Source organism: Myzus persicae, unplaced genomic scaffold (genome assembly GCF_001856785.1).
Source record: "Myzus persicae strain clone G006 unplaced genomic scaffold, MPER_G0061.0, whole genome shotgun sequence".
In the NCBI taxonomy this organism is placed as follows: domain Eukaryota; kingdom Metazoa; phylum Arthropoda; class Insecta; order Hemiptera; family Aphididae; genus Myzus; species Myzus persicae.
The window spans coordinates 14,026-37,237 of record NW_019100516.1 but is presented as its reverse complement, the minus strand read 5'-3'; the positions used below and the strand labels follow the sequence as shown (position 1 = coordinate 37,237).

Below are 23,212 nucleotides of genomic sequence, written 5' to 3'. Positions count from 1 at the left end.
AAAAAAAACCAATGATGTATTGATGTGAAGGAACTGACTGGCACATGTGCTTTTATATACGAGAAAACAATCACGATGACTTCGGACCGAATAATAATGAAAGAGAGGCGATCGGAGCCGGTGCGTCCAGCCTTTTATAACCTTTGCTGTGGACAGTGTCATCGAGATACAATAAAATAATAAATTTAACACAATATTTGATGACACTGACGCACAACAGAGATTATACAGAAAGAAATAAATAATAAAAATAGAAAATCAGCGGACAAAACCATAATAAAATAAAAGCTACGAATATAAAAATTTAAGAAATAACGATTAACGGACTGTCGCAGTCACAGGCCATCCACTATCAGCTTGATAAGAAAAAATGCTATCGCAAGCTGAAATATTGCTGACAGTGGGACAACGTACGCAGACTACGCAGTCTTGCCAAAATATCGCGCTGCAGTTGGCGCGAACATATATTATGGCCTTTCTGTATATTATAAAATCAATGCACAGGATAGTAATTTATTTCAGAAACACGAAACCATGATTAAAGATATACCTACAGGTTCCACATCATCATATAGTACACGGCGTCTGGTTCCGGTGACGACTTGACGGTTGACGACTCGATTTGAGGTTATGTGGGGTATGAGTGACGGCGACAATGTGCCCACTAACGTCGATGTCCTCCCGTTCGATTCGTCACTTACAGGTGTTACGGCAGTACTGTGAATACTCGGTGTCGCGTACGGGTTTCGAGTGCTTCGAAATATTCGAACGACTACTAGACTACTACGACATAGGTTAGGTTAGGTTAGGCTTTGCAATTCACCGTAGGGCCCATAACGGTCGAACCATGAATAGGGAATACGTAAACCCACACAACTGACCGAGTGTCTATTCTACATTGTTCTGTGGTATAATATTATGAGACGAGTACGAACGATACGAGGTACATGTGTGTCGTTCGTTCGATCGACCACCTTATCGGAAGCATCACAATAACGGCTAAGCGGCTTAACGCAGGTTATGGAGGCACAACGATGGCCATATGGAGGCACAGAGATGGAGGTGTGGAGGCACGACAAAAAACAAGGCGGTAGACAACGAGGAGCCGTATATCGGCCGGAAAAATGACCCAACGACGGCCAGTTGTATGGCAAAGGTCGTTGGATGACTAACTAGGTCAGGACGGTGTCTGCGGCGGACGTGCGTTAAGGTGGGTACACACTGGAGCATTTTGATGTAATGTAACAGAGTTCGTGCTCGCCTGAATGTTAAAATGTTACAATGTTACATGACCAGTGTGTACGGTTGAGTCGAGCGCTACTGTGTATTTAGTTGTTCGTCGGTCTATCCATCAGTTATTCACAGTTCGCTCTTGAGATAGTTCACATCGTGTGCAATGTCTTCTAGAATATCTTCTAGAAATTTACAAGTCGCTAGCGCATCATTCATTTTAATTCATTCTATTTAAAAATTAAAAAATAAATAAAAAAAAGTGAAAGAAAATGGTGACAAACAAATGTAATGAAGTCTAGAGACATATACAGTGGATCAGATTTATTAAATTGTCTTCAGGAACAGGAAATAAGTGGACAGTACAGAAATGTCATTAGAATGTCGTCTATTGATTTTGAATATCTTTTAAATTTGATCGGTGCAAAAATTTCCAAAAAAGATACAAATTTCCATAAAGCCATTCCTGTGCAAGAAAGATTAGCCGTTACGTTACGATTTTTGGAAACTGGTGAATCCTATCAAAGTTTGCAGTACCTTTTTAAAATGTCAAAACAAGTTATTGGACAGATTGTTCCCGAAGTATGCCAAGCAATTGTGGAAGCGTCAAAAGAAAATATACAAGTATGTATGCATGTTATATGAACATTTTGAATTATATTTTAACATTTTTTAAAGTTTTGAACATAATTTAAAAACAAATCAAATATAAATACATTTTTCCTGTTTAATTTTTATTAGTATTAATAGTAAAAATAAAAATAAAAATATGATTGATAAGATAAATCCCTTGTTTAGCTTATTAATAATAATAATTATAATGATAATGAAATAATAAAATATTAAAACAAATAATAATATTGATCATATGTACTTTTTATCTCTGAATAAATAATAACAATTGTAATTATAATAAGAAACTAAAAATAATAATAATATTGACGATTTAAGTCCCTTTTTTGCTTAATAATAATAATAATAATAAGTAATTATTATTATTATTATAATCATAGTTATAAAATAATAAAATTTTAAAACTAATAATAATAATAATATTGATAATTTTTCCTTTATATCTTTTTATAAATAATAACAATTGTAATTTTAAAATGATATTAATAACAATAAATACCTAATAATAATGATTTAAGTCCCTTTTTCTGTTTATTAATTTTAATATTAATAAAATAAAAAAGAAATAATAACATTTTAAAGTAACTGCTTAAAATCTTGTTTAATTTGAATACTAATTGTTACTTAGATCTTAGGCATTTTGAGTCGGGGAAGGGTTAGTATCGTAAATAGGAGGCGAAGGGCTAGGATTGTTTGTAGAAAGCAAAGGACTAGGAATATAAGTAGAAAGTATAGGGCTAGGATTATGTGTAGAAGACGAAAGACTAGGAATGTAGCTAGAAGGTAGAGGGCTAGGATCGTATGTAAAAGGTGAAGAGTTAGAAGTATTGTAGTTAGAAAATGATGTGTTGGGATTGAGTGAAAATAATTGTGGCATATGAAGAGGATGGATTTGATTATTAGTTGGATAGTTATATTTTGTAAATGAAGGGGCGGTTTCATGGCAAAGTGACTACCCATAATTTTCAATTTTTAACTGCTATTGTAACAAAATATTAGGAACCTTGTATATAATTGTTGAACTTTTTGATACGATGAATAACATTTTATTGATATTTATAGAAAAATAAACTAAAAAAAATTTAAAATGTCCATAAAAAACTTCAAAACTATTCAAAATAGTTTGAACATTTTATAATGTAATGAAAATGCTAATGTAAACATTCAGTGACAATTTCATATATCTACTGTCATTTTGTTTTAGAGTTACACCACAAACCAAAATATTGATTTTTCGTAAAAATATATGCGTTTTTCCAGGCGCTTTTTAAAACTACTGGGAAACTTTTACTTTTGACCCTCCCTCAAAATACCAACTAGATAATTTTCTTGTCAGACAACCAAAAAAATACACATTATTGTAAAACCAATACATTCATGGTTAAGCTCAGAATTTAAAATAATATTATAACATTTTTAGTTTTCACTTACCGAGTCGAATGTAGGTCGTGGATTGTCCTTATTCATGATAATTGCCAAACTTTTGAAAGCAAACCATGTACTTTCATAAACTTCATCCGCTCCTTATATAAAATAATACAATTATATTATACAGGAGGGGCAATGGGTTCTGACGAATTTTAATGGTAGTTTATTAGTCAAGTATTATAAACAAAGTAATGAAACATATTGTATTTTATTCAACATAAAGATTATTTTTAATTCTTATCAACAAAAATCTTTACTTTTAAAAATTACGTTACTTGAGTGGCCATTTTGTAAACAGTCGGCTATCCGTTTTTTCAAAGGTACTGTCTATAATTCTTCGTAAGATATGCAGATCGATGGCTGTAATTTCCCGTCTAATGTTTTCTTTTAACTCTAATAGTATATGCGGATTATTAGTGAATACTTTAGATTTCAAAATATAACCACACAAAAAGAAATCAGGCGGAGTCAAATCGGGAGAATGTGGAGACTAGGTAATATCTCCATTACCCTCAATAAATGTCGTAACGGCAAAAACGCGCTGATTGACAGGCCACCTGTCCATGATTTCTGGATACAGTAAAACTAGACATCATGAACTTTAATTTGGCGGTAAACTATAGTTTATCTTATATACTTTAGTACCTCACCACAGTTCTCTATAAATCGTCAGAACCCACTGCCCCACCCTGTATTAAATTGTTTTACAGTCATTCAAGAGTCCCTCCAGATAAAATGTTACTAAATAAGAGAATTCGTAATATAAATAAATAATAATTTATACCCCGGTCCACGAGAGTCCATACGTAAAAACGAGTCCGTCGCTGCGCATCGGCTCGTTACCGAATAGTAGGAATGGGCATCATGGTGGGAGAAAACTAGACGTAGCTTATTATTACTATATTGATGCGCGGTTTACGTATGGACTCTCGTAGGCCAGGGTATATTATATTAGAATGCAATGTGCTATTTGTAGACTTAAATGAAACTATCTAATTTCCTCCAAAATAATAAATTTATTATAAATGATAATAATAGTAACAGAAAAGGACGACGTGACGGTTCCAGTTTGTTGTATTTGCTTATTTCAGAGACAATTCACAGGTCCATGTGTATACAAATGTACGAAAATTCCATCTATTTATAGCTGATAACAATCTTGTTAAGAGGCTGTTACACGGCCATTTGTTTTCTCCGTCTTACAAGTGCGTAACAAAGCAAATTTACGCTTGGCAGATCACGTTTAACTCCGGTGGTAGTTTAAAAATGAGAGTGAATCGAATTATTTTGAAACTAGATGGATTATCTGTGTTTGTACGTAGGTTTTTACGATAACCCAGTTTTTAAGTGAGTTCTAAGCATTTTTAATTTACACTTCATTACATACCTTGCAAAATCTTATAGTATTCGAATAGGTTATCTACTTAGCAAGACTGGCTAGTAATATTGTATCTAATTAATATTTGTAAGAATTATTTTATAATAACCTGAGCCAGTTCTCTGACTTTTTTCATCCTCGCCTTTTCTCACCGAAATGATGCATTAAGGCTGGTCATTTTTTTCTTGCATTCATCCGATGTCGTTTTCATTTCTGTGGCCAACTCTTCCCACGCATCGGATTTTACAAATTTATTGTAATACTTGGGGTGCTTTGGGGACCATAGTACCGGTTTTTTTTCCTAACGCTCAATGAGGTCCAACATATTTTCGTTGTTCCAATCCATTTTTTAAATTTAAATTAAATTTATACAAATAAACCACTTGAGACAGTTAAACTTTTAAAACAGGAAGTTTTTAAACAGTCCTGTAGCGGTAGTGATCAGGGCGATTCGCTGCACGCAACTGGTTACCGTACACACTGGGGTCGTGTCGTAATGTAACATTCCTCTGATGTTCATAAAAATACCGGCACTCAGGTGGATCGACGGCGTCTCGAGTCGAGCACAGGCGAATGTTACAGTAACACCGTTCACACTTGAGCATTAAGGTAGAAAAACACTACTGTCACGTCACGTGAAATCACGTTGGCGTGTCACAACCGTGATCAGCCGTGATATCACGTTTGGAAATACACTATTGTCATAAACTCGTGTCATGCCTTTAACCATTTCGCATTACCTATATTTAAACAGTTAGCACTGTATATTTGATACGAGCACTTGTCAGTTTATATTTTAACTATGGAAAGTTCGAGTTCATCAGTTTCATCAGATTGGGAAACTTTTGCTGCTTTTGTCGTCCTCGATGAAGACGAGAAAAACAAAAGGTCGACAAGAACATGGGTACATGATATAAATACCAAAAGAAAAGAGTTCGGTGAGTTTCGAAGGCTGGTTCAAGAGCTACGAAGTGATTATAAAAATTCCCATATGTATTTTAGAATGACAATAGAACAATTTGATTGCATACATGAACTTACGAAACACTCAACTTCGAAAAGCCATAACTACTGAAGAAAGATTAGCTGTTTGTTTAAGGTATGTAGGAAAAAATTATACCTTATCCCTTATAGATATAGATATTTTTAAAAATCAAAATAATTTTTGAATTAAACCTTTCTTAAAATATAAAAATACCTTTTTAATTAAACGTTTTTTAAAATATAAAAATACCTTATTAATTAAACCTGTTTAAAATACAAAAAAAACCAATTTCCTGTTTTTGAATTACTAAAAAATGTATTATTATACAGTGTGATCCCTTTTAAAGGTAACACTAAATAATTCTGTCCAGTGACATCGGATTAATATGCGGTTTTCGGGAGGGGATAGGGAATACATAAATACACATTTCTTGATGATTTTTACATTTTTAGATCTTTTCGTGTGCGCATGCGCAATACAACTTGCATTTTTTTAAATGGCAACAGGTGTTTTTAATACCAAATTCGGATAGACCGAATTTTTTTAAGTCGATTTGGTCCTTTTTACCATAGCTCTAAAATCAAAATTGACCAAATGGCAACCAGTTAAAGTTTTGATTAAAATTATTGAATTTTTCAACAATCATACTAGAATTTTTCGAATTATTATGAAATTTTAAGTATTTTTTTTATTTCCGTAGGTTTGCAGATATTATTAAAATCATTTAAATTTAATTTTGAGTACCTAATTAATTAACCTCAATTAGACGTAAATGTTCGTTAATTTACTAGGTATGAAACAATTAAAATAATTAACACAATTTTTTTATAATTTTAATCATTTCTATTATTTATTTGGACAAACAAATTTCTAATAATTATCTAATAAATTGTTCAAAGTTTAGCCCATCATTCTCCATGCATGATTGAAATCGATGAATCACTTCTCTTTGAGTAGCTGCTAATATCTGTTCCCTTTTAAGTTCTGCACAAGCATTCACAATTTTATTTTTTAGATCTTGAATATTTAAAGGTGGAGTTGAATACACTACATTCTTCAAATGTCCCCACAGAAAAAAATCTAATGGCGTGAGATCTGGAGATCTTGGTGGCCAAGCTACTGCACCATATGTACCCATCCATCGATTACCAAATTTATTTTGTAAATACTCTCTTACAACAATTGCATTGTGTGCAGGTGCTCCATCTTGTTGAAAAAATAAATTATTTCTAGACTCTAATGGAATATCATCCATGTATGTAGGTAAAACATCAGTTAAAAACTCCAAGTATCTTCTCCCAGTAAGTGTACCATCGTAAAAATACGGCCCGAGAAGTCTCCCATCTAGTAGCCCACACCAAACGTTAGTTCCCCAAACTGTTTGGTGATTTGTATCAGTCGTCCAATATGGATTGTGATCAGCCCAATACCGGTTATTTTGCTTATTAATTATACCGTTGTTGGTAAACTTCGATTCATCGGTCCAACAGATATATTTTAGAAAATCGGGTTCGTCGTGTAATTGTATCATAAACCATGCAATAAATGTGAGTCTACGATTAGAATCACCTGGTAAAATCTTTTGTACTAAGTCAGGCTTATACGGGTGCAGTTTATTTTTTTTCAAAATTTTATGAACTTTTTTATAAGAAATTCCAATTTCGTTGCTTAAATGCCTAATTGAAGATCGAGGATTTAATTGAACATATGCTAATACCTGCATTTCGTCCTGTTCGTTTGCCTGTCCAATCAACTGTCTTTGATTACGTCGATTATCACCTTGTCTTGCAGGTAGCTCACCACTATTTCTCAAAGATGATTCAATTCTGACAAAGTAATTGTGAGGAGGGTGATATCGTTCGGGATATCGTTCTGCATAAAGTCTAGCGGCATTTCGTTAATTACGTCGACATTCACCATAAACTAAAAGTATATCAACTTTTTCATTATTACTTGTCATTTTTAAATTTCAATGAAATACTTGCATTACATACGAGTTTAAAACTTGTAATGACTTTCAATAGGTACATTTAAATAAATGCTAAAAATTATCAATTATAATAAGTTATTATTGTCAGATTTATACGGACATTAAGATAATATTCTTAGCACACCATAAATAAATTTGGTTTATTTTAGTAAATGCTACAAATAAAATAATCTTAGAGATTACAAGTAATTACCCACTTGTATCATGAAAAATAACAATAAATGATAAAATTAATAATTTAAATAGAAACTTTAATAATAGAAGTTATGAGAAATAAATCATATTAGTTTGTTTAATCTTAATCTTTTCTGAACTAACATTTACGTTTAATTGAGGTTAATTAATTAGGTACTCAAAATTAAATTTAAATGATTTTAATAATATCTGCAAACCTACGGAAATAAAAAAAATACTTAAAATTTCATAATAATTCGAAAAATTCTAGTATGATTGTTGAAAAATTCAATAATTTTAATCAAAACTTTAACTGGTTGCCATTTGGTCAATTTTGATTTTAGAGCTATGGTAAAAAGGACCAAATCGACTTAAAAAAATTCGGTCTATCCGAATTTGGTATTAAAAACACCTGTTGCCATTTAAAAAAATGCAAGTTGTATTGCGCATGCGCACACGAAAAGATCTAAAAATGTAAAAATCATCAAGAAATGTGTATTTATGTATTCCCTATCCCCTCCCGAAAACCGCATATTAATCCGATGTCACTGGACAGAATTATTTAGTGTTACATTTAAAAGGGATCACACTGTATTTCACTCGTAATCTTGCGGAGGAAGAGACGCCATTTCGAGTAGTGATTGCCTTTGATGTTGTGCTGAAGTAGTTGAATGTTCTCCACTAGAGTAATAAGAGGGTATAGTAGGTTGTATTGTACTTGATTCCGATGATATGGATGAAACAGATTGTTGTTGTGGGTAACAGGAATAACCAGGTGTGCCAAAATATGATTGTTCGTTAGTTCTTATTTCAGCAGATAATACGGAATTGCTCAATCCAAGTTTGATTCGTGATTGTTCAATTTTTGGCAATTGTTTGGTCATTTTTGACATACTTAAAAAGAACATACCTGTGTCGTCTATGCTATTTAAAAAGTCAGTTTTAGACGAGTCTGAGTCTGAACGTACACTTTTCTCTTCAAATCGGAGTTTTTTTAAAACAGAATTTTCCTTTAAAATGTCAATCATTTGTTGAACTGGAGTAATAGGTTGAGATTTTTCTTTCTTGGTTCGTTTTATGGCTACGTCATGGTTTTCCACTAACTCTGCATCGTGTAGAGTTAATTTATCAATAGCCTGGAAATTTCGTCCAACTTCCACATCCACATTACCACAGTTTTCTGGCGGACTTGGTATATAATTTTCTTCAAACTCGTCTGAAAAATCACCTGAATAAGCCACTACATCGATAGACGCTTGAGACTCGTTCAAGTTTCCATGTGTCCTTAAATAAACATTTTTATTGAAATATAAAAATAGATACAGAATAATATGATAAATACAGTAGAATTCGCTTAATTGGGACACATCGGGCGGTGACCTATTTGTCCCCATTATCCGACTGTCTCGATTAACCGAATAACTAATAAACCGAAACTATTAAAGTGCATATATACATACATAATAACTTTATTTCAAAAATACATACATACACACTTAATTAATACTTTATTTAAAAATTACATATCATGTATTAACTATTATTATTATTATTATTATTATTAGCAGTTGTACATTATACATATTTACTATTTAGTATTATTATACATACCGTAAATTAATTAGATTATTATTTTATTGCATATAGATATTTATGATACATTAATTGATTAACATACTTATATTTATATTTTGTTAGGCTGCAGAAAATCGTCCATTGATTTTTGATTTAATTTATCAAAACTTAGGTAAGAACAAATAAAACAGGTAAGTTTGTTATTTTTATATTTTTAAAACATCTTGGCTTTGTGGATTTTCCAATTATCAACAATTTTTTTTTATCTGTGCCTGCCATATTACAACAACATAAAACTGTTATGCGATCCATAGCTTTTTTTGATCCTTCAAGTGTTTCACGTTTATAGCACAAATAACCTAAATGAAAGAACCAAATTCTTTTAAAGAATTTTAAGGGAACATAATGATCCGATATAAAATTAATCGTCAACCTTCCTTACTCAATGATCACAATTTTTTTTATAACTATCTATACTCCAGACTTTGAGTTCTTAATGATTTCATTAGTTGCTGGTAACTAATATTGGTGTTTTATTCCAGTTTATAGTAATTTAAAATTTAAATACTACTATTAATAACAAGTGGCAATACTATAAGACACCGTACACTACAATAGGTAACCTTTAATTTGGTTCTTAATTCTTACATTGTATATAATATTATCAAAATGCACTAAACTAATGTAAAAAAAATTTTTTTCAGTTGTTTAATTTTACAGAAACACAATATTGCAGTATTCTAAAACTCAATATTATAATTATAAAGTATATACTTCTTATTAAATATTAATAATGATGGTAATTAGTAATTATTACATTAACTAGCTTTTCAAAAAATACTTGTTTAATAATTTGCATGTGTTTGTGACTAATATTGTAGTTTGGTGATTTTTTATTCCAAAATTCTTTATAACAGATAGTGTATGATGGATGTTTCATGTTATCTATTCCTTAATCCTGATTAAACCTTTAAGGGGCAGCGCTCACCAAAGAACATGACGCGTGATCTGACGTATGATATGACCAACTAGTAACAAGTGATTTGTTTGACTTACACCAAAATGACGTGATGTTCTAATGACAAATAATTTCCATGTTTTTTTTCATTTCCCACCATGTCGTCTGAGGATGAAGACGTTCTTGCTGCAGTGAATTTAGTTAATTATTTAAATTATAATCAAGGTTCTATAGTGCGAAAATACTGGGTCCATCCATTTTGGTGTAAAAATTGCTATTCTCGTGGTTTATACTCTGTGTTTAAAGAGCTAGATGATCCAGATCGTTTTAAAAGTTTTTACAGAATAAAAAATCGACTTTTGAAGAGTTGGTTAGGTTAGTTGGACCAGAAATCCAGAAAAAAGACACCAATTATAGAAGAGCAGTGTGCCCTCAAGAACGATTACTTATCACACTTAGGTAAGTAAAACAAAACATTTTACCAAGTTAATTTTTAAAACCAATTAATTTTAATTAATTCTTTAAAATTAAAGACATATTATTTATAAACTAATAAGTGTTGAATATAAATACTGCTGAAAATTTAGGTAATATAGATTTACCATAGGTACCAGTAATTAAAATAATATATTTGAATTATATTCAGTTTATTAATAAATATTATTATATAACATAATTTATTCATAAACTAAACTTTTTTGTTTAAGTAGATAAAATCAATATTTGTAGACTTGTAGTTACGAAGTATAATATGAGTAATATGAAAAACAAAATAAAAATAATTAAATAACCCTGTAAATGAATAAATGTTTAAAATACTTGTATAATATAATTAACATTTAGTTATAAAATGGATAGGTGTATGTGCCCTTTTCAGTGATCTCCTGTGTTTGACGTTGATCTGGTGGTGAAAATGTATATGTTTGACGTTGATCTGGTGGTGAAAATACAGGTGTTTGGCGTTGATCTGGTGGTGAAAATACAGGTGTTTGGCGTTGATCTGGTGGTGAAAGTGCATGTATATGACGTTGAACTGGTGGAGATAATGAATGTGGAGTTTGATGTTGATTATAAACTGCAGAAACTGTATGCTCACTTAATATACAACTTGCTGCGTTTATCATTTGAACCTTATAACGCCTTTTCTGGTCTGGGGTCATCAATTTCATGTCTGGCAACAAACTTTTTAAAAAGCATAAATCCATGTCTTCCTCGGTATCAGTTTTCTTCTTCTTGGAAAAGAAATCGAGGGCAGCCTTGTTGACATCTGATAAAAGAACTGGCGCGTGTTTTTTTTTATTTTTATTTATATTAGCACTGGATGTAGATGGAGAATATAAATCATCTTTATTTGAATTTGGATCAGCCAAATTATCAGAACTTGGATCAGCTAACTCATATTAATCGGCGGCTTGGTCATCGCTGTTTTCAAGATCATTTTCGCTTAAATTTTCGTTGTCAGTAATTGAAGTTACTAGTATATTTCCTAAGTACACAATTAAAATAGTTGTAGTATAATATGTACAACATTTCAAATATATAATTTGTATATTTTTTATTTTACTAACCCGTCTGTTTACGTGATTTTGTAAATGGCTCTAAAAAATGCAGATACTCTGCCAAGTAGTAGGGTCTTTTAGGTTTTGCACCAGACCCAGATGGTAATTTGTGTTTTAAATGTCTGGTATAACATGCCCCAAGATTCTTCCACCTTTCTTTACATTCTGATGCTTAAAAATATTTACAGAATTCATCTTGTATTAATATTAGATTCTAAGCGTATGTATTGATTTTGCAATGATGTATGTATTTATATTTTTATTTTTATTTTTTTGTTTGTTTATCATCACCTTTTACTTTTTAGGACAATAAAAAGTAATTTCCTAGTAGTTTTGAAAAGTAACGGGAAAAACAAGAAAAAAATTAATTAAAAATTATATATAATATTATTATGTATAATTATATATAATTATATTAGAATTTATAACATATAATATACAACATTAATAAAATATTTGGACTTATTTTGAGCTGAAAAATTGAAAAATTGTTTTATTATTTAGATACTTTGCTGGCGAATCATCAATGAAGGCTATATCATACTATTTTTTAAGAGATGAAACTACTGTGAGAAATATAGTGGAAACTACTAGTGAATCGTTGTGGAGTGTAGTATTACAACCGTTATACATGCCAGTTCCTACTAAAGAAATTTGGACTAATGTTGCAGAAAGATATCAAGATTTGTGGAATCTACCCAACTGTGTCGGCAGTATTGACGGCAATCATATAAGGATTAAAGCACCGGCCAATTCAGGATCAGCATTCTATAACTATAAAGGATTCTTCTCTATAGTATTAATGGCAACGGCAGATGCCGATGGAAAATTCATAACAATAGACGTTGGAGAATATGGTCGCAATAGTCATGGACGTGTTTTAAAAGAATGTGCTTTTGGTCAACAATTGCTGAAAAACGAACTCGATTTGCCTGAACCATCAACTTTACCAGGAGAAGAAAATGAACCACCATATCCATACTATTTTGTAGGTGATGAGGCTTTCCCTCTAATGAATAATTTATTGAGACCTTACCCAAGGAGGCAATTAACAAATGCAAAACGTATCTTTAACTACAGGTAATTTCAATAGGTTATAGCTTATAACTATAAAAAAGGGGGCAAGTAGTAACCCTTTTACTGTTCAGTTGGTGTTATTTGGTTCCAATATAACTTACTACTATTCTTGTATATAACTTTTATGCCTTAATTATAAAAATTGTATACATTTTTAACTACAAAATAATATTATTTTGTAGTTAAAAATGCCCATTTTATTACAAAAATATTTTATTTATTATTCAAATTTGTTCCTTCATTATTATAGACTTTCTCGTGGACGTAAATCAATAGAATGTGCTTTCGGAATGATGACATCAAAATTTAGGATATTGGAAAGCCCAATATGCCGTAAAGTTGAAAAAGTTGATACTTTAGTTAAAGCAATATGCGTTTTACATAACTTTATACGTACACACGATGGTATTTTTTCAACTTCCGCAGATCCACAAGAATCTTCTACAGGATATAGTGGTGAAACTCAATTCAACTCACAAGAAAATAGAAGTAGAACAAGACCATCTAATGTCGCAGTAGAATCGAGAGATAGATTATGCTATTATTTTTTAAAACCATATGCATCACTTCTTCTTCTTCTTCTTCTTCTTCTTGTCTGTAATCGACCATTAAGATCATACATTCAAACATATATCTTGCCATTTCACTCTATCCAACGCTAAGACCTTCCAATCGACACTTTCGTCTGTCACTTGTACGTCCTTCCTGACTTGGTCTTCCCATCTTAGTCGAGGTCGTCCCAAGGGTCTCTTTCCTTGGGGAGTCCCACATTGAACCATTCGAATTAAAGTTCCTTCCTTTCTCCATGCATGTCCTGCCCATTGGAGTCTCTTTTTTTAATTTCTCTAATTATATCAGACATTTGGTACAACTGTTTGAGCTCCTCGTTTTTTCGAATTCTCCATTCCCCTGTGTACTCATCTATACACGGTCCGAAGATTCGTCTTAATATTTTTCTTTCGAATATCAGTAGTCTGTTTTGATCTGATTTCCGTAATGTCCATACTTCACAACCATACATTACCACTGGACGGATGAGGGTGCGATACAGATGTATCTTGAGGTTCATCGATATCGTCCTCGTCTTTAACCAATTACTTAGACCGTAGTAACACTTATTACCGGATTGGAGTCTTGCTTTTATTTCATTAAGTTCATCGTTTTTTTGTGTCATTATCGATCCCAGATATTTGAACTCCTGCACTCTTTGAAACTTGTACTGCCCGACTTCTAAAAATGGGTGATCATTAGAGGTAGGATTTATATTCTCTTAAAATCCTTAAAATATGATGTTTTTATGTCACATAAAATAGGCAATATATTCTCTTAATATTCTTTTAAAATACCAGATATATGATGTTTTATGTCTTTAAATATGCAAAATATTCTTTTAATATTAAAAAAAAAATTATTAAATTTATTTTTTATTAATTTGGTTTTAAATATATTTAATTTAATCTATTTTACAATAACAATTAATAACTATATATTGTTCCATGTGTTCCGGTGTCATTTTAGTACGCCGGTTTGTAAGAATGTTCTTGTAAATGCTGAAGGATCGTTCGACATCAACCGATGTCACTGGAGAATATTGCAAGTCGGCTACCATAGTCGGTGAATAATTTTCCGGAAGTTGTATTGTGTTATTTCCACTAAGAACTTGTCCAATATTTTTCAAAAATTTGTATCCTTTGTTTTTTTGTTGAAGTTGCAATATTTTTGTCTTTACTACTTCTCCTTTTTCTCCTGGTATCTGCTCAAGTTGTGTGAAAGTGTTTTCGATAATATTTATCATATCAACTAAGGCAGTATTTGATTTTTCCAAACTTTTGATAGTTGTAACAATTTGAAGAAAATTAGTTTTAATAAAAATCAAATCATTTTTTACAGACTGTAAGTGTAACATGTTTTTGCATTTTTCAATACTGACTGACGACTTTTCTTCACTTAATTTGTCTATAACATTTTTCAAACCCTCAAAATGATCGAAATTAAATACAGCGGCTTCCAGCCAAGTTCCCCACCTAGTTAATACGGGTTCTGGAGGTAATGGCAGATTGGGTAATATTTCTTTGTACACCTGGACATGATATGGCGCTTTTAAAAATACTTTTTTTAGATTACTGATTAATGTGTTCACATTTGGAAACATTTCTCTGACTTTCTCTGCAACCCTGTTCATCATGTGAGCTACACACGTAACGTGAATTAAATTTGGGTAGAAAACTTTTAGTGTATCACCGGTTTTTGTCATGTATGGAGCTGCATCCGATAACATTAACAACACTTTTTCGTCATTTCCACCCAACGGCCATAATAATTTTAGTCCATCATTGATAAACCGAGCAACAGTGGAATGATTAGTTTTTTCCAAAACTTTGCATGTCAGGAGAAATGGGCGAGTCGGAGTATTTGATTTTAATATTCCCACCAGTAAATTTGCAACATAACGACCGTCTGTATCTGTAGTTTCATCTACAGCAATCCAAATATTATTTTCACCAATTTCATTTTTGATTTTTGTTAAAGTATTATAGTAGCACGGCTCGAGATAATTTTTACGTAACGCACTTTCATCTGGTATATGTTTGCCAGTGTATTTCTCTAAAAATGTACGAAATTGAGGAACTTGCATTTTATACCAAGGTATATTAGCTGCTACTAAGGCTAGACACAAATCTTTGTTAAAATCATTTTTATTTTCATTGGGAGTAGCTTCTGATAAAAATAATTGTTTTGATGAAGTATTTAATTTACGTTTTAAACCATTTATGTGGACATTAGTATGTACATGTTGTGTTACCTGTGACTTTTTGGTGCAAGTAATATTTTTGTCACAAACTTGACAAAAAATTGTTGCACCATCTGTCGTGAAAATCGTTTCTTGGTTATTGTACGACGAAATCCATTGAGCAAATAAACTTTTTAAACTGCTTGAAGTTTTCGGCATATTTGTATGTTATAGACAGTTATAGTAATATGAGACGAGTGGAAAGAAAATATTATGTATATCACACTCAGATATCAACACTCGACGCGATGCGACGGACGACTAGTAGACGACGAGAATAGTCGTGACAGCTAACGAAATAACCGATGTGCTATCGCAATCGATAAGGAATACATGGAGATTAATTTTTATTAAAACCCAGAAATAAATCATTTAGTGAACATTGTATTTATCAAAGTGCTGATATACGTGAAATATGTTCATTATATGCCTATTTTAGAAAAATATTCTCAAATATTCTCTTACGTATTAAATATTCTCTAACCCCTAAAATATGCTTTTTTATGCAAAATAAATTTTTTCCTGTGAATTCTGTGTTTCATGAATCGTAAAGATTTCTCACTCCCATTTAACTGCATAGACTAGAAACGAATATGTAAAATCATAAAAATCCGACCTCTAGTGATCATGATCCGCGAGCTCTCTTCTCTGCACGATCATGTTTCAGAAAAACATTTATTTCTAAACCTATTCTTTTTGCCGTGTCTAATAGTTTTCCCGCTTGCTCCCTGAGATTTTCCTTATTTTCCGCAAGTAACACTATGTCGTCCGCGTAGGCCAATACTCCTATTATGCAATCTCCCAATCGTACTCCGTTTTCTTCAATCCGACTCTCCCTGATGACCTTTTCTAACGCTATATTAAATAGTATGGGTGACATAGCGTCCCCTTGTCTCAAACCAGTCGATACTGGTATCCCTTGTGATACAATATTGCCCACTTTAATTTTGATTTCCGTGTGTAGGATGTTTGCTTTTATCAGATTAATTAATTTCTGGGGCAATTTGAACTGTCTTAGTACATTCAACAGAGATTCTCTATGTATGCAATCATAGGCCTTCTTGAAATCAATAAACAGTACATGTACTTCCCTGTCAAACTCCCACATTTTTTGGAAAATTTGTTTCAAAATAAATATCTGATCTGTGGTAGATCTATTTTGTCTAAACCCTGCTTGATAATCTCCTAAAATATCTTCTGCCCACGGCTTAATTCTGTCTAATATACATTTGGATAGCACTTTATAGGTAACATTTAATAGAGCGATACCTCTATAATTATCACACAACTGCTTATCTCCCTTTTTGTGTATAGGATATATCAGCGCTGTTTGCCATTCCTCCGGAATCGCTTCTTTTTCCCAAACTTCTTTTATTAGCCCGGACACATATTCAAGCAAGCCATTTCCCATACTTTTAAGTAACTCTCTGGGGATACCATCTTCTCCGGGTGCCTTATGGTTCTTTAAGTTTCTTATTTGTTCTTGAATTTCCTCCTTACTCGGTGCTAGGCAGATTGTATTATTAGTTTCCATATTCTCAAGGTGGAATAAACTATCTGGTGTATTACAGTTCAACAGCTGCTTGAAATAGTTCGCCCATTTATTTGCTATCTCTTCTTTAGATGTGATAAGCTTTCCATCATCATTTTTGAGAAATTTCTCCGGCTGCTTATATTTCTTACTTAAGAAGTTAACCTTTTTATATAGGTTTCTTGTATTGTGACTAGTAAAATTCTGTTCTGCCTCCTTAAGTATGTTTTGTAAATATTTTCTTTTTTCACATCTTAATATGTTACTCGCTTCCCGTTGTCTCATTTTGAATCTTTCTAACTTCTCCACACTATCAGTGTCGGACAGCCATATATTTCTAGCATTCCTTCTTCTTTCTATGGCTTCTTCGCAAATATCATTAAACCAGGTTTTTTTCTTAGTTTTTTGTTTCCCTATTGTTTTTTCTGCTCTTCTTGAATAAGTTGTTTTACCGTTTTCCACCTTTGTTCCACTTCTCTGCCTGACTCACTTGCAATCATCCTTCTTAACTTTTCCTCTATACCTTTTTGAAAATTCTCAACTACTACTGGATAGTTAAGGTTCGCGATGTCAACCCGTCCCGTAGCTCCTCCTCTCCTTATTTCTTGTCTTCTTTTTAAATTCACTCGTAGTCTACCTGCCACAAGAAAGTGATCCGAATCGCTATCGGCTCCACGTACGGTTTTTACATCCATAATACTGTTATTAAATCTTTCATTCACCAGTCTATTTGATTTACATGTCGTCCATCTGGTGACCTCCATGTACCTTTGTGTATGTTCTTATGAGGGAACATGGTACTTTTAACCCTTAGATTTCTTCCCGTTGCCAAGTCAATAAGTCTACACCCATTAACATTCGATAACTGGTGTAGACTATGCCTTCCTATTATCGGCTTAAAACATTCTTCACGTCCGATTTTTGCGTTAAAATCTCCTAATATGATTTGTACACAGCCTCTTGGTATCTCACACAGTGTATTGTCTAACAACGAGTAGAAATCATCTTTTTCATTAACATCTTTGTCCTCTGTAGGAGCATGCACATTTACGAAGACTACTCCAAACCATTTTGTATCTAGTGTCAAGATCGTTAATCTAGGGTTTATAACTTTAAAACTTTTTACAGCTGTTAGTAGCTTGTTGTTTACCGCGAAACCACTTCCAGCTTGTCTTCTTCCGTCACAAGCACCAAAAAACAGCGTTGTATTACTTATCTGCATTGAACCCGTATTTTTCCACCTCATTTCCTGTAGTGCCACTACTCCTAACTTGTACCTTTCTATCTCTTTAACTACTGTTCCTACTGCTCCAGGTTTGAATAAAGTGCGTACATTCCAGGTTCCAAAACGTAATGCCGATTTCCAATTTTCCAGTCTAAAGTCCTTTGATCCACAATTCCTAGGCAAATTTATGTTTGATTCCTGAACAAGGGATTTTTACAGAATAGGTTGTTAGCCTATCGCCAACTCCATTATACCCATGGAGAGGGTAGCTCGGGGCCCCAGGTTCGCTAAACCCGTAGTACTAATTGCTTAGTACTCCCCTGAGGGTTTGCCATATGCATCACTGCATTCGCAAAACAATTATGCTATTTAATTATTTAATTTTATATGTGGGTAATATGAAATATTGTTAAGTCAATTATGAATAAGTAAATATATTAAGTGAATAAGTGAATAAATTAAATGTACAATATAGTTCTTGTATAATATCTATTGTTCGTAATAATTTAGTAATTAAACAAATAACTAACCTGTGGCTCCAATTTGTTTTCCAATATTTTCCCAAGCTTTATCTTGCGCACCTCTACATGCGTATTCTTTTGTATTATAATCATAAATACATTTATGATTTTCAATGAATTCAACGAATTTTATGTTGAATTCAGGATCGTCCTTCATAATGGAACTGTTAAATATTAAAACAAAATTACACAACTAGGTACCTGTACCTGTAGGTATTCGGTCAAAATATCCAAATCTATCCGTTTTTACGTAGATTAGTAAATTACACATTATAAAAATATTATATAATATATTAATTACGTTAGTAGTAATAATATCACAAAATATAGTGCACACACATTAGTCAAATAGTCAAATAATAGTTATAAAATAAAATATTAAATAATTTGCTAGAAAATGACTACCTACACTATTTTCTAAAAATTTTCTAAAAAAATTAGCTCTTAAAATTAGTTAAACCTATATAGGTATATACCCACACAGCATCACTAATAGTAAAATAAATGTTGCACAAACATTAGTTAAATAGTCAAATAATATAAAATAAAATGTAAAATAATTTGTTTTTATGAACACACAATAAAATAAAATAAAATAGTAAGTAATTTGTTAAAAAATATAACTACCTACACTATTTTCTAAAAATTTAGAAAAACGTTTTTCAAAATAGAACATTTTATTTTAATTTATAATAAAATTAGCAATTGCACTTAAAAAATTTGGAATGTCCCAACTTCCATCATAATACTCTTCACAAAGATATTTTAACATATATTTTCTTTTATTTTTCAATGGTAGTCCAATAGTACCCAGTTGACGCTGCGCGACTTTGGTCTCGTCTGCTGCATTTTCATGCCGCATCTTAGTAATCAATGTCCAAATTGTTGGATGTTTGTGATTCTATAATTATTCTATTATTACAATTAATGTAATTTATTTTACTATTAGTAATTAGTCATTTGAGATATTTAAGATAATTTTATTAGTAAGTAAAGTGTAATCTACTAATTTACGTAAAAACGGATACATTTGGATATTTTGTCCTAGATTCGTACCTGTAGTAGGTTATGCATAGTATACTTTGTAATGAATATTAATAAGTAGGTACTTACTTCCTAAATAAATACTGTATTTTGAACTAACAAAAAATAACTTCTTTAAATATATTAAATATATTACTTCTTGTATAATTATAAACTTGTATACTTGTATACTAAAAACTTAAAAACTTTGTATACTGTCCGTCGTCACTCCGTCGAGCGCAATTTGGAAATTATGCATTTCCATGTGACAAATGACAAAAAGTAGAACACGCGCTATTTTTCGAGGGACAAGCAACAACAATATTTAAACATGAAATTACATGTCGATTTGTTGAGCGGGATAAAGTGATTTTCAGTTGTAATTGTGAACAAAATTATATGAATGACATGTTACTAACACGTCACTCGTCATTTCACTCGTCATGTTACTTTGGTGAGCGCTGCCCCTAAGAAGACATACCTATTTATCTTTTCAAATAAATCCAGTTATTTTTTATGAACCTTTGAACTTAAAAATCACTAACATTTGCAAATTATTTTAAGAACTAAAATTGTATCTTTTTACATCTAAGTTTTTAAAATTTAATACACGATTTCTTATAAATTTGTCTACTTTAATCAGAAAAAAAATATCTGCCAGAAAGCCAAATTAAATTTGTACGAGAGTTTGAAATTAAAAACTTCATAATATTGGATATTCATTTGATTTCTCATGTAGCGATTTTCTTATTTTATTCCAAGTTCTTCTAGGATGTGAGGATGATGTTTGAACACTTTTTTCTTAGGCAAAGACCTCTCCATGTCACCCTTCAATTGACCAGATGCTCTGGAAACATTTGTCACAGTTCCTCGCCCGTTGAAACCATGGCGGCAGCTGACGCCAGGTAAAACTAGACACTTCCACAAATATCCTCACCACAATATTCATTTGGATATTCAAAACCGATGCATACCTTATGCACCACATAGTATGTTTTTGTTAATAAGTAACCATGACAGCAAAAATCAGTCAGAAACAAAAAATCTTGTACTCAGAATAAGAACATAACCATGTCAAATTAATTTTAACTTTGGGCATGTTGTAGCTCAGTCAAATTACGATTTTCACCTCTCCAACTTCCTGGTTCAACTTCTCCTGTCAATATATTTTTTGTATCAAAACTCTCCTGTAAAAAAATATCCATTTTTTTCTTCGTAAATAATTATGTAGATGATAAGAAGCTCGGACAATTATTGTAGCTTTTTCAGGACTGAGATTGATAGTTTTCAAAAGTATTCTGAAACTTGATGAAAGTATTCCAAATGAATTTTCAATTACTCCTCGGGCTCTTGGCAGTCTCTAGTTGAAAATTCGTTTTTCTTTTATTAGATTTCTTTGTGAGTAAGGTTTCATCAAATTATCGGACTATGGAAAAGCATCATCAGCCACGAAAATGTAGGGCATTTTGCAATTAATTCCGAGTAAATAATCAGGTTTAGGTAACTTCAGTTTATTTTATTGAAGATGCTCACAAGACAATAAATTTGAAAATACTTCACTATCAGATACTCTTCCATTGGAGCCAATATCTACCATAAGGAACTCGTTGTTGGCATTACAACCTGCCATTAAAACAATGCTAAAATTATTCTTATAGTTGAAATAATAAGAACCAGATTCTTGAGGTTTCGTAATGTCTATATGTTTGCCGTCAATTGCGCCCAAACAATGATTAAAATTCCAATTTTTTTCAAACACTTCTGATGTTGCTTTCTACTCATCTTAGGATGCTAGCATCTAAATATAAAATAGTTAAAAATTAACTAAATTTGAACTCATTAATTGGTTCTGGATGAAAGTAATTGTGATATGGCCGAAATTGATGTGGTTAGTTCTTCGCCAAAACCAGGTGGACCACCAAAAAAAATAGCGAGAAAGGTGATTTTGAAGAAAAAAGGAAAAATAATTTACTATAATTGGCATGTCTCAGCGTAGTTAATGTAAATCTGATAATGATATTATGAGGACATTCTGTTTGAGGCTCGATTAAACACTTTACACCGCAATTCGATATCTATAAATCATGTTTGCTCAGATTTTCGTTCTTCAACTCCATCAACTTTCAATCAACGCACTGCCACACCAATTCTATTAACTGATACTTCTTCAACTTTGTCAAGCACCCAACAATCGTGGCCAAATACAGCTTGTAATACATTTTCTGATTTCTTATCAGACCCTCAATATTCAACACCGTTTTAAGCATTAAGAAATACTTATTTTTTAGTTTATAAAGTTTAATACTATTTTTTTTTATAATTTTTATTTGACACTCAACATAGGTAAATTTAAGCATTTTTTATACTTAAATTTATAATAAGTTTTTATTTTTATTAAAGTTTTAAGTATTATTTTTTGTTATAATTTTGAATTGATACTTAGGATGAATTTAAGCATTTTTAAATACTAATGTTTTTAAGTTAATTTATTGTTTGGAATATTAAAGTTGCAATTTTTATATTTTGTTTAATATTTTCTTGATACTAGTAATAAAAAGTAAAATAGTCTAATTCAGTTAAGGTATGATAAAAATTACTTACTCTGATATTATTTTTCAATACTAATGTATTAGCTTCACATGTTTCAACTACAATTCTTCCAATTGATTGAGGTGAAATTGCTGAATAAACTTCAGTTCTTCAAAGTTTGCACCAGTAGCTACAAATCTTAGAGTGCACGATAAACGTTGGCTTGGTGGTATAGCTTCTCTCAGTGTTTCTTTTAAAAATTAATGATGTAACCATTTCCAATCTGAAAATGTTGAATTGTCCATACGAAGATCATTTTTATAGTCGGATGAAGATGATAAACGCAATTCGTCAAGTAGATTATGATGAGAAAATGTATGTTTCTTCTTAAACCATTCTTTCATCCAGAACCTTTTTTCTTTTTTTTTCTTCCTTTTTTCATACGCTAAATATATTATATTGCAATAACGACAAGAGCATCTTCTTCCATTTTATTAAAAAAGGTGAAAAATTAAAAAAGAATTTTTATTTAAAAATGGTAAAATTAGTAAAATAATTAAGCACTATAGAGAGAATAAAGTAAACACAAACTGCTGTGTAGAATA

The 23,212-nt window shown here is 31.6% G+C and overlaps 1 protein-coding gene and 1 pseudogene across 1 annotated transcript; one reads left to right on the top strand and one right to left on the bottom strand.

Moving 5' to 3' along the window:
- Nucleotides 1–1,396: 1,396 nt before the first annotated feature.
- Nucleotides 1,397–13,506, top strand: LOC111030034 (annotated as a pseudogene).
- Nucleotides 13,507–18,027: 4,521 nt separating this feature from the next.
- LOC111030019 (craniofacial development protein 2-like) lies at nt 18,028–19,212 on the bottom strand. Its single transcript, XM_022309324.1, has 3 exons — nt 19,065–19,212; nt 18,828–18,877; nt 18,028–18,732 (listed from the first exon to the last, which is right to left on the bottom strand). Exons 1-3 carry the CDS (start codon nt 19,210–19,212, stop codon nt 18,028–18,030), a joined length of 903 nt encoding a protein of 300 aa, XP_022165016.1.
- Nucleotides 19,213–23,212: the final 4,000 nt, after the last annotated feature.

Coding starts and splice junctions, on each gene's coding strand:
- LOC111030019 (XM_022309324.1), bottom strand. CDS start 19,212: ATGAAGGACGATCCTGAATTCAACATAAAATTCGTTGAATTCATTGAA. Junction 18,878..19,064: donor AAAACAAATTGGAGCCACAG/GTTAGTTATTTG, acceptor TTGCGAATGCAG/TGATGCATATGGCAAACCCT. Junction 18,733..18,827: donor CTAAGCAATTAGTACTACGG/GTTTAGCGAACC, acceptor TCCCTTGTTCAG/GAATCAAACATAAATTTGCC.